General features: G+C 19.3%; 8 protein-coding genes across 8 annotated transcripts; 4 read left to right on the forward strand and 4 right to left on the reverse strand.

Moving 5' to 3' along the window:
* Positions 1–190: 190 nt before the first annotated feature.
* On the forward strand, positions 191–1,371 carry SRAE_2000495500 (Astacin-like metalloendopeptidase; the record flags this gene model as incomplete). The annotated part of the gene is made up of 2 exons (XM_024643900.1): positions 191–250; positions 289–1,371. 2 exons carry the CDS (start codon positions 191–193, stop codon positions 1,369–1,371), a joined length of 1,143 nt encoding a protein of 380 aa, XP_024509521.1.
* A 1,653-nt stretch (positions 1,372–3,024) lies between these two features.
* On the forward strand, positions 3,025–3,381 carry SRAE_2000495600 (Hypothetical protein; the record flags this gene model as incomplete). Its single annotated transcript, XM_024643901.1, has 1 exon — positions 3,025–3,381. The coding sequence occupies one exon, from the start codon at positions 3,025–3,027 to the stop codon at positions 3,379–3,381; it is 357 nt and encodes a 118-aa protein (XP_024509522.1).
* Positions 3,382–4,557: 1,176 nt separating this feature from the next.
* On the forward strand, positions 4,558–5,040 carry SRAE_2000495700 (Proteinase inhibitor I25, cystatin domain-containing protein; the record flags this gene model as incomplete). Its single annotated transcript, XM_024643902.1, has 1 exon — positions 4,558–5,040. The coding sequence occupies one exon, from the start codon at positions 4,558–4,560 to the stop codon at positions 5,038–5,040; it is 483 nt and encodes a 160-aa protein (XP_024509523.1).
* A 205-nt stretch (positions 5,041–5,245) lies between these two features.
* On the reverse strand, positions 5,246–6,278 carry SRAE_2000495800 (AAA+ ATPase domain and ATPase, AAA-type, core domain and P-loop containing nucleoside triphosphate hydrolase domain-containing protein; the record flags this gene model as incomplete). Its single annotated transcript, XM_024643903.1, has 2 exons — positions 5,246–5,682; positions 5,732–6,278. The coding sequence occupies 2 exons, from the start codon at positions 6,276–6,278 to the stop codon at positions 5,246–5,248; spliced, it is 984 nt and encodes a 327-aa protein (XP_024509524.1).
* Positions 6,279–7,700: 1,422 nt separating this feature from the next.
* On the forward strand, positions 7,701–9,069 carry SRAE_2000495900 (Hypothetical protein; the record flags this gene model as incomplete). The annotated part of the gene is made up of 3 exons (XM_024643904.1): positions 7,701–7,786; positions 7,859–8,293; positions 8,355–9,069. The coding sequence occupies 3 exons, from the start codon at positions 7,701–7,703 to the stop codon at positions 9,067–9,069; spliced, it is 1,236 nt and encodes a 411-aa protein (XP_024509525.1).
* A 2,196-nt stretch (positions 9,070–11,265) lies between these two features.
* SRAE_2000496000 (ShKT domain-containing protein) lies at positions 11,266–11,676 on the reverse strand (the record flags this gene model as incomplete). The annotated part of the gene is made up of 1 exon (XM_024643905.1): positions 11,266–11,676. One exon carries the CDS (start codon positions 11,674–11,676, stop codon positions 11,266–11,268), a length of 411 nt encoding a protein of 136 aa, XP_024509526.1.
* Positions 11,677–12,154: 478 nt separating this feature from the next.
* On the reverse strand, positions 12,155–12,985 carry SRAE_2000496100 (Hypothetical protein; the record flags this gene model as incomplete). The annotated part of the gene is made up of 2 exons (XM_024643906.1): positions 12,155–12,655; positions 12,893–12,985. The coding sequence occupies 2 exons, from the start codon at positions 12,983–12,985 to the stop codon at positions 12,155–12,157; spliced, it is 594 nt and encodes a 197-aa protein (XP_024509527.1).
* Positions 12,986–14,735: 1,750 nt separating this feature from the next.
* On the reverse strand, positions 14,736–15,480 carry SRAE_2000496200 (Sterile alpha motif domain and Sterile alpha motif/pointed domain and Sterile alpha motif, type 1 domain-containing protein; the record flags this gene model as incomplete). Its single annotated transcript, XM_024643908.1, has 3 exons — positions 14,736–15,058; positions 15,106–15,390; positions 15,459–15,480. 3 exons carry the CDS (start codon positions 15,478–15,480, stop codon positions 14,736–14,738), a joined length of 630 nt encoding a protein of 209 aa, XP_024509528.1.
* Positions 15,481–17,639: the final 2,159 nt, after the last annotated feature.

The raw sequence follows: 17,639 nt of genomic DNA on the forward strand, positions 1-17,639 counted from the left end.
AAAGTTGATTTTTCTTTACACAATAAACAATAACCTGAAAATATATTAATGTACAGATATTTTTCAATTATGAAACTTATATTATATATTTATTTTATAATTTTTTTTAATATTTTAAGTGTAAACTCATTTTTTAAATTTAAAATTATTGAATGTGTTGCATTTAAACATTTTATCAAAAGTTAACATTATGATATTTTTTATAATGCTAATTATTTTTTTTAAAATAATAAATGGTATTATATTAACTGTAAGTTTAATGTCGTCAAATATAATTTTTTTAATAAGAATATATCATTTGATAACTATTATGATAACAAAAGACAAAAAAAAGCAATTTTAAGAGATGAATCAAAAATTTGGAGAGAAAAAGAAATACAATATTATGTCCATCCAGCACTTGATCATACTTTAATTAAAGTAGCACTCAGTAGAATATCAAAAGAAACATGTTTTTTTTTTCGTTATGAAACAAGATATAAAAATTCACTTTTTGTTTATTTGCCTGGTAAATATTATGAAACAAATTTAGGAAGAGGAAGAGAAATTCCTCATAAAATTTTTGTACCAAAATATTTACAAGATATTGGTAAAGTTATACGAGAAACAATGAGAGCATTAGGAATTGAATATGAACATAATAGACCTGATAGAAATATGTTTGTTGTAATTTTTTTTGATAGTATAAAGCCTGATTTTTTAGAATATTTCAAAAAAAAATCATTTGATGAAACAAGAACATATGGTATAGAATATAATTATAGGTCAATAATGCATTTTTCACCACATGAATATTCAAAGAGATTTCGAAAAGCATTATTTTCTAAAGATCGTTTAATGGAATCATCAATTGGTTTGTCTAAATATCTTACTTTTGGTGATGCTAAACTTTTAAATAAAAAATATTGTTCATTTCCACAAATCTTTTACCCCAATTGTTTTAATAGAGGATATCAGCATCCTAGAAGTCCTAATACATGTAAATGTTTGCCATTTTTTATAGGCAATCGATGTGAAGGAATAATGCAAAATGGCCATTCATGTTCACAAAATAATTTTTATACTGTAAGGCCACAAGAATCAATAACTTATCTTAATGTTGGTGGAAAATGTTTTTATCTTATAAGAAGCAATTCTGGTAAAAAAATTAAAATAAAGATTAAATTTTTTAACGTTGATCCATATTATAATATAAAATGTACTGTAGGAAACAGTGTAGAAATTAGAATTAAAAGTTTATTTGTTGATGGAATTTTATTTTGTCCCAGTCGGGGGCAATTAGATTTTATATCAACAAGAGATATGGTTGCAATTATATCAAATTTCCCACCATCAAACATTCAATTAAAAGTAACGTATTCTGAAGCATAAATATAATTTAAACAAAGTTTACTTACTTTTTTATTATTAAGTTTATAAAATATCAAAATTAAAAAAAAATTTTTTATGAATTAATATTTTTATTTATTTTAAGATTAAAAGAAAAAATAAATTTTATATTAATTATTTAAAAAACAATAAAATGAAAAATTTTAATAGATCCATTACATATTTTGAATCCAGACCAATATCATATTGTGTAATTTTTATTCTAGGTAATACTTACATAAACTATTTATCTGAAAAAATATTAATAGAGATATTTTTTTTAATTCAAAAAGCACTATTTAAATAATTTATATATAGTTAATTATTTTTTTTAATAATATGAAACTTACTTAACAAAAAAAATATTATTATCTTATATTTAAAATAACATTACTTCTTATTAATATTTTTTTCTCATAAAAAAATTTATTTCTTGTTTAAAAATAATTTAATAATTAAATCAATATAAAATAAGAATAATTTATTTTACATATTATATAATATTTTTTAATGCGTTAAAGTTTAAATGAACAAAGATAGATAAAATAAATGACGATTTGTTTATCATTTATATATCAACACGTTTTTTTTTATTTTATAAATGGCAATTATATATATGATTTTATTACAATTAGTTAATAAAATATTTTTAAACTTTTTATCTTAAGTAAAATAAGGTATTAAAAAATTATGAAATTTTTATATAATTTTAAATAGAGAGCTTTGCAGTAAATGATAATGATTAAAAGTTTTTTCTCTTTTTTTTTTCATATAAAAGAAAGAAAATTGAATTTATTGTCAATTTTTTGTTTTAAAGAGTTGATTGTATTTGAATTAAATGTGTTAATTTAATAATGTTTTAACTAGTTGTATATTTGTTTTACCTAACGTGGTAGTATCAAATAAAAGTTAATATATTAGTAAATCTGTTATATAATTTTATTTTTATTAATAATATGTTTAAAATTTTAAGATTATAATTTATGGAATAATTATTAAAATGCCTACATTTTATGTCAAAAAAAATAAATTTTAATAAACTTTTAATCAGATATTTAATTTTATACAATTATCTTGTTTGTTTACATCAAAAATAAAAAGCCTAATCATGAAACTTTTATTGAATTATTTTTAAAAAATTATATATATTATTAAGTTCATTCTAGTAATTAGATATTTATACTATTGAAATGATTTTGTAACTGAAAAATTGAAAATTTTCCACAATGCATAAATTTTTTATATGAACCATTAATATTGGTTATAGTAATTTAAATGTTTCTATTACATTAAAAAAATTCATGTAAAAAATATTAAAAATAACTGTTTATTTTAATGTTGTTTTTATTATAATAAAAGTTAAAACAAAAAAATTACAACTATTCTTTTTAAGGATCATATTTTATAATAAAAAAATATATTTTTAATGTAAAAAAATATTACATTTCAAATTAATTATGTTTTATTTAATCAACTGTAATGAGAAATATCCCTTCAAAACTTTTTTTAAAATTAACACTATTTACTAAATTAATTATAATAATGTTAAAAAAAAATTTTATATTTAATGTGATGTTAAATAAATAATGAGGTAGAATGAAATTTGAATGTGATATATAAAATTTAAAAAAATTAATATTTATACAAAACATAAAAATGAAATATACTATTGTTATTTTATTGTTATTTATTCCATTTAATATTTATATACATGGTGCTGCTAGATTTGATGCATGGGAAGAAGTTAGTATTGAAGATGACAAAATTAAAAATTATGCTTTAAAAGGTTTAGAAGAATATAAAAAAACAATTACAGAACCGTTAGAATTTCGTAGACTCATAGATGCACAAAAAAAAGTTGCTGCTGATGTACGATACAGAATAAATTTTTTAGGAAGAGTAAAAGGTTGTCCTTTAGGTGGAGGATGTACTAGACGTTTTCGTGTCAAAGTGATAGAAAATTCTAATGGTGATCTATTAAGTATGGAAATTATATTGAAAGCCAGTAGTTAAATAATGAATAAAGGCTAATATTAAATTTAAAAAAAAGATTTAAAGTAAATATAAATATAAAAAATTTACTGGAAAACATAAAAGTAATTTTTTATTTTTTAGTACACAAAGAAAATTTATAAAACATTAATCTATTTATCACATTATAAAATTTTTTTATTTTTTATAAACAATAGGATATTTGAATTATTAATAATTCTAATTAGTTAATATCTTAAAATTTATTTTTTGATTTTATTATCATTTTTTTACATTTTAATTACTTTTGTAAAAATATATTTTTTTGATAAACTTTTTTTTGGTATTCCTTATATTACAAACATAATTCACTCATAAAAAAAATTTTAGACAAGAAGATTGAATCTAAAATGCTATATAATGGCACTAATCTTTTTTAATTAAAAAGAGATAGTTATTAAAAACTTTTTTAAATTTTGTAAAAAAAATGTCTTATTATTAGTAGTTTATTGTAAAAGTGTTTAATTAAAGATATCATTGCCATGATTGTAACTCAACAAATATAAAATATCTTGATGTAATATACTTTACATCTAATTTTCTTATTATTTCTTTTTATAAATTTATAATAAGTCATAATTTATGATTAAATTTTTTATAGTATTTTATTTAATTTTATTAATAATTTAAAAATACAGTTTGGTTGTTATTAGTAGTTATATGTTTTTTCAAATTTAAAAAAAATATAGAACAAGTGATTCTTATAAGATTACCAATTATTATTCTGTAAACCAATAAATTTAAAATAATTTTTATGAAAAAAATAGAAATCTAAAGCATTAAAACCTTCAAAAAGTTTTTAAAACTATTTATATTTTATTGTTTAGCTTTATCATTTGATAATCTATTTAATCAACTTAATATTAAAATTTTAAAACTTTTAATATAATATTTTATTATACTTAATATAAAATAAAAATATTTTTAATTTCCACATTTTCTAAAATATCGAAATTCTAATAAATATACAAAATTTCAGTTTTGTAAAAAATTAAAAATTTCGTTGATAAAATTATTATTATTATCATAAACACAACTATAAAAGTAAAATAAAATATTATTTTCTTATCATAATCCATTAAATAAATATTTCAAATGTCAACATTTCAAAGAGTATAAAAATTTAAAAAGTTAATAATTTTTATTACATAATTAAAGATGAAAAATTTTAATATATTTTTTATAATTTTTATACTATGTTTTTCTATTAAAATTTATGGTTTATTAATTGGAGGATGGAGTGATATGGATACAAGTTCAGCAAAAGTTAAAGAACTTGCTAAAAAGGTTCTTGATAAATATAACACCGAACAAAAAGAAAACAATACATTGAATAAAATCATAAAAGCTAAACAACAGGTTGTAGCAGGAATGAAATATAATATAACAATTTTAATATCACCATCAAGTAAATCAGCTTCTAATTGCTTGAATTATCTTGAAGCAACCATATTTGAACAACCTTGGACCAAGACTGAAAATATAACTATCTATAAAAAACCAACAGAAAATAAACCAACAAGTAAAAAACCAACAAGTAAAAAGACAACAACTAAAAAACCAAAAAGTAAAAAACCAAAAAGTAAAAAAACAACAAGTAAAAAAACAAATAGTAAAAAATCAACAAATAAAAAATCTTAATTTTTATTACTCTTGAAAAATATAATAAGTAAATTTTTTTTTAGAAAATTTATTATTTTTTGAGTTTAAAAATAAATGTTATCATCACTATATTTTTTTTTAAATTAATTTATTTTGATTAAACTTATAATGTAATTTAAATAATTAAAAATTTAAAAACAATATAGTTTTTTAGATAATGTTTATATTTAATAAATATAATAATTTATTTGTCACTTTTATAAATATAGTACTCCTGAATCATTGACTTGGTGATGGTTGAAGGAGTTTTTTCAATGACATAGTAAAAGTCTTCCTCTTTAACAAAAAATTTTGGAATCATATCAGCATTTTTTAATTTACTTAAATCAAATTTTATTGATGAAAAAAATTCTTGTATAGGTTTATTGACAGCAAGTTTACATATTCTAACGATGTCAGAAGCTGAATAACCAATTAATTTCTGTGCAACATTATCAAAATTAAAGTCATTGTCTATTTCCAATTCAGAAAGATTTTTAATTAATATTTTTTTAATGTCTTTTAAACAAGGTAAAGGAATATATATTTCTGTATCAAATCGTCTTTTTATTGCAGGATCTATATCCCAGGGAAAATTTGTAGCACCAATAACACATACATCTTTTTGTTTTTTACTCATTTCTAAAATAATATTGTTAAAAATATTTTATACCAAATAAAATTAATATACCTTCAAATTTGACTAAAAGTTCAGATTTATTTTCTCTATCATAATTAGAATCAGCAGAGCGACGTTTGCTACAAATTCCATCCATTTCATCAAAAAAGAGAATTGATGGTGACATAAGAACAGCCAAATCAAATACTGCTTTTATTAATTTAGCTGTATTTCCAACCCACATTGAGCTTATAACAGATTTAGTAACCAAAAGAAATTTTCTTTTAGTCATAGTTGCTAATGTTCTAGCAATAAAAGTTTTTCCATTACCTGGTGGTCCATATAATATAAAATTTCTTAACGGTTTACGAATTCCTTTAAAAATACTAGGATACCTAGGAGCAATATAAATATTTAATAAGAATGTTTCCTTTATTTTTTTTAAGCCAATAATATCTTTCCATTTTGCTTCCCTATCTATATCACAAATACAACCTTGCAATATATTTCCAAGTTCATATGGCAAACTATTTAAAAAATTTTTAACGTTTTCATCAATTAGAGGAGAATCCGTATTATGAAAACTGTTATCAAAAGAATCTGAGTCGCTGCTACTCATAATTTTAGAAAATAAGACAAAAAAAAATTTTTACATAAAATAAAACGAGTATACATAGAAAACTTCCTATTTATACAATTTAGATTTTTAAAATAAAAATAACCTTTGATTTTACTTTGTTTATTTTTTTTTAATTTTTTGTCATTTACACTTATCACAAAAAAAAACATTGCAAAACATTGTTTTATTTTTTCAACTTTACATAATTTAATGGCAAAAGTGATACATTTGAAAATAGGAAGAAAAAAAAACAAAAAGCATATAAAGATATAAAAGAAATATTTCGTAACCCACTAAGAAAATTTGACAAAAATCATACAATTGCAATACAATAGTCATAAATTAAAAGTTACATTTCAAAGTTTATAGAAAAATTACCAACATCTATTTTAAAAGTACATACCTTATTTCGTAATTTAAAAACTTCATACACGAATAAATTGAACATTGTATTTATAATTGATAAATAATAATTGGAATTTTTGGAAAAAATACTAATAAGTTATGTTGATAGTTATAAAAAGTCAAAAAAACATTTTTTTTAAATAACTAAATTTTATTCAAATTTATTAATTAAATCAGTGAAATTTTAATGTTAAAATTAAATATTTTACCATTAAATTTCATAAAGTAGATATTTATTAATTATAATAACAATCAATTTTTTTCCATACTTTTTATTTTTAATTGTAATTAGAAAATGAAATATATGCTTTATATTACAACTCGTAGTTATTAAAATAATTTAATATTTTAATTTGAAATAATTTAAATAAAATAATATTTAAAAAGATAAGAAAAATTAATCGAATAAATCAACATTCCTGTCAATTATCTGAAACAGGAATATTCATCTTATACATACAAAATACAAAAAAATATACATTTATTTGTCTAAAAAAAAAGTTATATTATAAACAAAATTTTTAACTTAGTTTACCATTTTATCAATAAAGTAAACATTAATAAAAGAACGACAATTTTTTAATATATAGACGTTAAAATTTTTAATCAAAAATTATTAAAATACCTTTAAGAAGAAATATAAATATTAAGTAATATGAATGACTGCGTAAAGTTTTTGATTGATTATATACCAACTTTTGGAATTAATAATAATTTTATATTATTAAATTCGCATCTCTTCCATTTATATATATACATATTAAACAAGATTCTTTTACACCTCTATTGATTGTTGATCATTATTTGTAATATTATTTTTGTATGTTATTATTATTTCAAAATTTTATTATACATTTTTATACTTTGTATTAAATTTTATTGTACATATGAAAGTATTATATTAATTTTACATCTTCCAAATATTACTCTTTTCTAATACTAGATATATTGATATATATATATATTTTTTTATATTTTATTATCTATTTATAATATATAAATTCATGAATGTGTAAAATGGAGAAACATCATGAAGCAGCAGTACCATTTACAGATGTTTCAGGTAACATCACAAGAGATTATTCACCACCCCCTCTTTATACGTATGTTTCTTTAATATTGACATTTATTAACTTTTTACCATTTAATAAAATTTAAATATTTTTATTTTTTAGGCCTTTTGGTGGACTTGATAGTGAAAATAATAATCAACGACCAATTATTACAAATAATAGAAATAGACAAACTCGCCACCCACAACCACCCAATACATCAATATTAAGAAGAATCAAAAAAAGATTTGATAAAATATCAAATAAGATAAAAATATTAACAATTCTTGGAATAATATTATTTTTTATTCTCTTATTCTTAATTATTGATATCTCATCTTCAGAGTTACAGGTTGAGGAACATAAAGAAAAACATCCAATTGAATATACAATTGCAGAAATATTAAATAAAGATAATTTAAAACATGAAAAATTAACATATGATACAATTAAAAAACAATTATTTTTATCATCTTATGATAATATAACAGGAACATTATTTATCAAAAATTATACTATATTACGAGAAACTGATGATCAATTAGATACAGAAGAAGAGTATGTTTTTTTTTTATTATTTATAAATCAATAATTAAAAAAAAATAATTATTTTTTTTAGTGATTATTTTAGATCAAAAGTTATTGATAAAAAAGAAAAATATAAAGATTGTATGCAATATGATGAGTCATTTTATTGTTGTCAGGGTGACTTTAAAACATATTGTTTTTTTGATAATGGTAAAAAAATTATTAATTCTAATGTACCATCAGCAGAGTTACCAATTCAATGGCAAAGAGTTGATGATTATGGAAGATTTGTTACTATTCATAATAAAAGAGAAAGATTTCTTTTAGATGTTAAAAATGGTAAGATTTATAATATTGATGAATGTTGTAAGGAGGATGACACAATCAAATCATATGGATTTTTTTTTCCAAATCATGATAGAATGACAGTTGATGAATTAATTAAAGAAGATAATGATCTTAAATTATGTACTTATACATATTCTACTGGAAAAATAAGTTATAAAAAAAATAGAAATTGTCAAAATACATTAATTCCTTTTGAAGATGAATATCCAAATATTAGATTTTGTTCAAATCCTCGTTATGTAGCTATTGCTGGTCATGAACATTTAGATGGTCAATTAAAATGGAAATTAAGTTTCAAATTTTGGCAAGATGATAAAATATATACAATGAGACATATTGATAATTCAATTGATCAACGAATGGTTTTGGCTTGTGATCCTAAAGATATTAATATTTATGTGTCTGTTGATAGTAAAATTATAAAATATGATATAAAATTGCCTGATTTTGAAGATTAACAGATATATTATTACTATACGATAAAAATAATATTTTAATCGTAATAAAAGAAACAATTAAAGAAAAAAAAAATTTTTTTTTAAAATAATTAATGTATATTATATGGAATTTTATTATATAAAAAAATATTTAATAAAAATGATTGATATTTCTTGTGATTAGTTTGTACTTTCTCTGTAAATATTTCTAGTTGAAATATTTATCTATTCTTAATTAACTATATTTAAAAATGAATAATAATATTTTTATATGAATTATATTACATATCATCAATTAAATTTTCAAAAGCAATAAATTATGACTTTTGAAAATTTAAAAATATTATTATTTTTATATAACAAAAAAAAAGTAAAATTAAACATTTTAAATTATATATTTCTTTTTTAAATAAGATACCACCTCAAATATTATTTAAGTAATGTCTGAAACAAAGATAGTATTTTTAATGAAAATAAATATTTTTAAAAATGTCTTTGTGTTTTAAAAAAATTACATATATTTTTTTAATTATTATTATTATTATTATCAATTATAATTCTATCAATGGCTTTTATACAAGCTTAGCATCAATGAGATCTTTTGGCAAATATGGTAGACCTGCTTATAAATATGGACATACTGATATAGGTTACTTTAATTATGATGATGTTTTTGAAGATAAACCAATAATTGAAGTGTTTTTTTAATATAAATTATCAAAACAGGAATTATTTCAATTGTATGTTACATTATTAAAATATTATGAAATCATAATATTTCAAAAAAAAAAAATTGTTGTTAATGAAACATTTTAAATATTTTATTGTTTATATTTTTTGTACATATTTTATTTACATCAAATAAAAATATGATTAATATTGTAAAACAATATATATCTTAATTTTAAGTATTAAATACACATCACGATTTAATGTTTATATAATATAAATAATTTAATAACTCTTTTTTTTAATATAAAAATTTTTTTATATTATTTGTTTAAATTAGTATATTATTTTATAAAACAAAGTTTGCTAAATATTTCAAAGTAAATTAATAATATCAACTTAATTGACAATTAATTGTGTTCAAAATAAATTTTTGTCTTAATCAAAAAAATATTTGTTTCAGTATAAATGTTATTTAAAAAGAAATATAATAAAATAAAAGTATGTGAAAAAATTAATAAACTAAAAATATATTTTTGAAACTTTAAAAATTATTTTCATTAATAACTTTAATAATATTAATGCAAACAAAATTAAAGTGTAAATTTTTGTTTAGTCTATTTTTGCTTATTTTAATATAAAACATGATGAATTGATTTATATATTATTTTTAAAAAGTTTTACTAGTTAAAAGATAGTAAAAGAGACTAAACTATTTTTAAATAAATTTATTTTAAAAATATAAATTTATTTATAATTATGTTTAAATACAAAAAAAAATTTAATATTTATGTATTTTAATTATTATATCATTTATATTATCTTATTAAAAAATATAAATTAAGGTTATATATTTTTGTCATTTTTAACTATTACAAATGTCATATTTCAATAAAAAATCAATAATAATACTTTATTTTTTTTCTTTTTTAAATAAATATCAATTTACTTTCTCCTATTTATAATTTTTTTATAAATAACTTTAAATATTTTTAGCTTGAAATGTATTTTATTCTTCATATGTATACTTTATCTATAATCTTTTATTATTTAATTTTTGCAAACATATAAAAGTCAAAAAAAAAACAAATAAATTATTAACATTAATATTATTTTTTAAAATTATCATTTATAGTTGAAAAAAATTGTAACATTATAATAAATATGTCAAAATTATTATAAACATTTTAACATAATAATCAATTTAATAAGTAAAAATATATTAATTTTCTTAGTAGCGTAATAATAATTTTTCTTTTTAATTATTTTTTGAATTTATTAAAAACTAATTTTAACTATTTTATCTATTTAAATTTCTTCCTTTGTTTAAACATTAATTGTTTTTTTTAGAAAATATATATTATATATAAAAATACCAAAATTATAATCAATTTATTTTGTAATTATAAAAATTTCTTTATACTAAATTATCTAATAAATATGACAATTAATCAATACGTCTAAGATATTTTTCTTTTATCTAAATGATAAAAATATTTGAACAAATAAAACATAATTTTTTTAATATTATTAAAAATATAATTTCATTTATTTTTTTCCTATAATACAAACGTTACATGATGCTGGGCAATACCTTTGTACATTTGGAGTACAAACATTAGCAAGCCTTGGGCAGGCTTGAACCACATCAATACAAATTCCTTGCGAAGTTGATGATATTGTGTTTCCAGAGGATGATGTTACCTTAAGACGATAACAATTTCCATCAATACATACATGGTTTTCTGGGCATAAACCATTTAGACATGGACCAATTGGATTTACTGCTTTATCAGTACTGACAATAAGTTTATCAGAATCAGTTTGTTTTTTTCCATTAATTGTTACACATACACCACAAGTTGCTGGACAATTATTCATCATTACATTACTAAATATTGGCATATTACAAAATCCTCCAAAATTCTGACAATTTGGATATAAATTAACACAAACCATTGCAAATGAAACTGAAACTTTTAATAAGATTAAAATTAAAATTTTGAAATTCATTGCAATTCTACAAAATACTTGAATGTAGATAAAATATAGATCAAATTATTTTTAATATTTATCATCTTATATATCATTTAAAAAATATATGTAAAAAGAAAATTAAATATTTGATAACATTATTTAATAATTTTTAACTTTACACAAATCTTTGCAATAAATAATTTTATGTATGTCTAATAAAAAAAAACAATTAAAAAGTTTGCTTATTAAATATATGATTTTTGATATATCTAATAGCAAATAAAATTTTAAAGTTTTTATTTTCAGAAAATAATGTAGCAATAGCAAAGATAGTATTTTTTTTTATTTATAATTAATATTTAAAATAATAAAAAAGTATTCATATAATAGAATAATAAATTGTAAAGTAAAATTTTTACATAAATTTTAAAAATTTTTTCACTATTTGCTTTTTTTTTAATTATCTTGAAGCACCATTTGTAACAGGAGCATAAGTTGTAGTTGTAACCTTAACTTTACCTCTATGGGCAGGTTCGGCAGCAGCATTATTAGCAGCTTGACCAGCAGCACTATTGGCAGATTGACCAGCAGCACTGTTAGCAGATTGACCAGCAGCACTATTGGCAGATTGACCAGAAGCACTATTAGCAGATTGACCAGCAGCACTGTTAGCAGATTGACCAGCAGCACTATTGGCAGATTGACCAGAAGCACTATTGGCAGATTGACCAGAAGCACTATTGGCAGCTTGACCAGAAGCACTATTGGCAGCTTGACCAGCAGCACTGTTGGCAGCTTGACCAGTAGCACTATTAGCGGCTTGACCAGCAGCACTTCCTTTTACTTTATTATTTTCATGATCATTTCCTAATACAATAGATATAAGAAAGAAAGCAAGAATAACAAAAAATACAAACTTCATTTTAACTAAATATGTTAATGTATTTTTCACCAATAAATCCTATTATATATTGTTTTATTTGTTTATTTAAGTAACCAATTTTATTTTAATAAAATAAAAGAAATCAAGCTGTTAAATCAAAAAATTTTCTTTTTTAGGAAAACTTTAAATTTATCAAAATATGTGAGGAAAAAACAAACTATTTATCAAAATTTTATTTAAAAATACAAATAAAATATTTTAACACAATTCACATGAACGTTTACATAAATTCATTGCTATATTTTTGTATCTTACATCTTTACAATGAAATTTTATACTATCACAATTTTCTCCAATATCTTCACATTCCTCCTGACCATCTTTATTATTTAAGTCATGTGGGCACATTTTACAGGTAAATGGACAATTATTTGCCAAAAATTGTCTCCATGAAAGACTTTTACAATTATTTTTATATCTTCTACAATCTTTTAGAATATCTTTACATCCATATATATTATTAAATATAATAGAAAAAATAATTAGAATAGTAAAAATATAATTCATTTCCTTTGGATTATATTTCTTTACAAGATATTTTAAAAGATTCTGATATATATATAAATATTTAAATATTTTTTTCTTTATTTACTTAAGATGTTTTTGTTTTTAATAAATTTAAATCATGCTCCAAAATTAAAAACATCATTAATTCTTAAGAAGTTTATATCTAATTTGAATGTAAGATGTATTAAAAGAACATGTATTTTGTTAAAAGATTATTCAAGCTATAAAATCGTGAGACTAGTATTATATAAACTAGTATTTTTTTGAAATAATATCAAATATCTACATAAATTAATTTACTTTTACATTGTAATAACAAATAACCTTTTCTGTGTCTAATTTTTAAAAATAAATATTAATAAAATAAAAAGAATTCAAGAAATTTGTTTAAATAAATGTTTAAAAAAAAATTGTTTTTCTGCCAACTACAATAACTTTTTTTTTTTTTGTTAAAATATTTTAAAAAATTTATTATAATTTTATCTCTTGAAAAATTATTTTATTATTGAAATGACTAATATACTTTTTAGTTAACTGCCACGAGGTAAACAAATTTATTTAAAAAGTTATATATTTTGGTAGATGAAACTAAAATTCTTGTCATAGATATAAAAATTTAAGTAAATTTATAAGATTAAAATAATAATATCTTGAAAAAATTTTAGTAAACATTTCTGTACAATATTTTTACTAATGTTTGATAAATTAACTATACAAACATACAAGTGTTAAAACTAAAATCAAGATAATTATTTACAATACAACAAAATTAATATTATAAAAAAAATTTTTAATTTATAATTTTAATTTATTTTAATGTTCTATTATTTTTTAATTTTCTTTGTCCTGTGTAGGATAAAAACTAATTTAAATTTTATCAATGATAAAAAATTTACCGTCTTTGAATCATTTATTATTTTTTAAACACCTTTTTTGATTATTAAATATCTTTTATTAACTATCGAATAGATGTTATTTATTACATCACATATATTAAAACGTCTAGAAATTGTTTATATTATGAACAATTTTTTTTCTAATGGATATCTAGAAGTTTATAACAATTATTATTAAAAAAAATTTTTTTTCTAGCATACAAAGTTAAAAACAGAATAATGATTTTTACAAATTAATTAAAATTTTCCCCATATTAAACACAAACACATGAATATATATACTCATTTTTTCGATCTTCAAGGCTTACAAACGTTCCTGAGAATGCAGACAATATAAAGTCTTTATTAAAAAAAATGATTGACATTTAAAAAAATGAACACTTTTTTGTTTTATCAAAGAAACATTTATATTAATTATAATTATCAATGCTACTTTAAATAAATTTTATTTAATTGATTTTAAACAATTTACAGAAATGTACTTACAAAAAAAAACAAGCAGAATACATTCTTACTTAATCAAGATTTTTATCTCCTTTTATTAATTTTAATTAGAGAAAGGAGACTAGCGCTAATTAACAAAGCCTTTATTCCAAGTTTTTTAAATTACTAAGTATTATTATAAAAACACAATTAATAAAAAACAGATCATTTAGTTAAAGAAAAAACAAAACAATTTTACATGTATATAATATTCATTTTAATGTAACTCTATCCAAAATATTGGATCGTTTAGGTGACTTTGAAACAGTTTTTTTATTAATTCCACCTATAGAAACACGATCTAGTATCGATGACTTTTTACCTTTCACCCCACCACTTTTTGTTTTACCAATCCCTTTTAATGTAACTCTATCAAGGATTGATGAATTCTTTACATTACTATTGCCTCGTTTATGTTCCTGAGATACACTTCTTGAAAAACTTTTACTTCTTTTATTAAATTCATTTCTTTCCTCATTCTTATTTGTTCCCATTTTTTTATTACTAATACGAGAGGAAAATATTGGTGGTGCAACTATAAATTAAAAAAATAATAATAAATTATAATATTTTATAACTTACCACATTCCAAACCAAGAGAAGAATTTTTTTCAATACCATTACTATTTCCTTTATATGTAATTTTTGATTCAACAAATTGTTTTGGTCTACCAGCAGTATCTTTTATATGTTTTAAGATACAAATTTGATCACCAATAGCATCAACACCTAATGCAACTAAGTCATTTTTTCCCAATTGTAATAAATGTTCACATTGTAAACGATTACGAACAAATGATGCTGCATACATAGAACATACATTCTTTGGTAAACCTGATTCAAGAAAGAACTGGAACCACTTCTCTTCTAAATAAGCCCCATATGAGAGTGTCATAATTGTAAAATATATTTAAAAAAAAAAATTCAAAACAAACCTATACAATGTTCAAAAGGCATTATACGTTTGGTGAGATGTACCCAAATTTCTTCGTGTTAATAAGATTAGTAAAAGTTTGATAATAAAAATATATTAAATTTATAATATTGCCAACTTTTTATTATAAATTAGATAAATAAAAGCAGACATTATATTTATTTTGTTGGTAAACTGTTATACTTTTCTAGTTAAGATTAATGAACTTTTTTAGGTTGTCAATTTATTAAATTGATGTTGTTATAATTGCCATATAGTAATAGACAGGGTGGTTTATAAATGTCTTCACATTAAAATATAAAAGTATCATAAATTAATAAATAAAAAAAAAAATAAAAATTTTTGATACTATTTAAGTTTTGTAGAGGTATTTTTTTTTTTAGAATTATTTCTACACATTCAAAAACAATTTTTTTAAACTGTTTATTAAAATTTTGGGTAATTTTATTTTTGATAAAATTTTAATTTTTATTGTAGCAGAAAAATACTGAAAAAAAAAGAAATCTATGTTAGAAAAAGTTGTGTAATATTTTTTAAAATTAACAAAATAGTAAACTATGAAGTAGTAGAAAAAAAATTTCAGAACAATAATTAAATTTTTATAAATAAATCCCGTTTTTTAAATCATTTAATAAAAAAAAAAATAAAACCAAAAAAATTTTAAAAAACAATAAATGTATTGATAATGGAGAACTACTAGAATAAGAAACACTAGATTGTTAAGGATTTTTACCAAAAAAAAGTTTTAATGTAAACTAATTATTTTCAATGATAACATTTTAAAAAATCTTATAAAAAACAAGATCTTATATAGCACAGAGAACTATATAATTAACTTCAGATATCTAATAGAAATATAATTTTGAAATACTTTGTATAAAGTTATTTACAATTTAAGATCTTCATGAATCATTGTGTAATATTAAACTGCTAGATGTAATTTTTTGTTTATTATTATAAAGTAATTTAATTTCACAAATGAAAAAGTACCAATTTATGAAATGTAGATGTCATATATGAAGATTACATATTTTCTTTTAATGTTTAAATTCTAATGCAATTGTTTTGAAGAATCTACAATAAATTGCCACATAATAGAGAAAAACTAATTATATTTTTAAACATAAAATGTCTTTGACAGCAAATTTAAATAATAAATTGAATCATTAAAATATTATAAATTTTCACTTATTTTATTAATATTTCAAGATCTAAAAGAAAAAATAATTATTCATTTCAAATGTCATAACTATTATTAAATTAGTTTTTCAATTTAAAATAAAAAAAAACTTTTGTAAAAGTTTAAATAATAATGATCTTAACATGTGTAATAATTATATAGATTATTCTTTAGAAATTATTATTATTTTTATTAACAAAGTAATATACAATTGTCATGCATATGAGTTAATAATATAAACAGTTATTTATTTATATATTCAATACAAAGTAATTTTTATTTTACTTTTTTTTTGAATATAAAAAAAGTTATAAAACGATTAATTTTAAAAGATGATATCAATTTTATATTTCACTTTTTTCCATTTCCTATTTTATATTAGTAAATTGTAATTTTCTAAAATTAGCTATAACTTTTTGACTTCCTGGAAGTTGTATTAAAATTTTTATTTCAATAGTATAACTTTCTTTTATATAAAATATAATTACCTGCTTCTTTAATATTAATCAATTCGTTTTCATTATTTTTCATTATTTTCCTATTATAAATTAAATATTAAACCTAATTTTTGAAGATAAACCATATAATTACGGTGAGATTAAATGCCATAATTCTATTTTAAGCAATTAATTTTGAACTTTACTTTTTTAATTACCCCATTGACGGATATTTGAATGCTCTAAAATTCTAAAATGATATCCCTTCTTTAAAAATAAAAATAATACTCTAAACAAATTTAGATTTTTTTTTTTAAATGCCTATACATTTATTATTAAATCAATCTTAATTAATTGCTTACTCCCTATTTTATATTATTAAAAGAATTGTAAAAATAAAACTTTTATTTTATTTTATTTTATCAAAAAGCAACTTAACATCAACAACATTTTTGATATTTAATCTCAATATTAATGTAACACATATTAATATTTTATTCTTTTTATTAAAAATAATTTATATACTCATGTAAAAAAGTTCAAGACTACTAAACAAAGTTGTTTG

The sequence above is a fragment of the Strongyloides ratti genome (assembly GCF_001040885.1).
Source record: "Strongyloides ratti genome assembly S_ratti_ED321, chromosome : 2".
Taxonomy (NCBI): domain Eukaryota; kingdom Metazoa; phylum Nematoda; class Chromadorea; order Rhabditida; family Strongyloididae; genus Strongyloides; species Strongyloides ratti.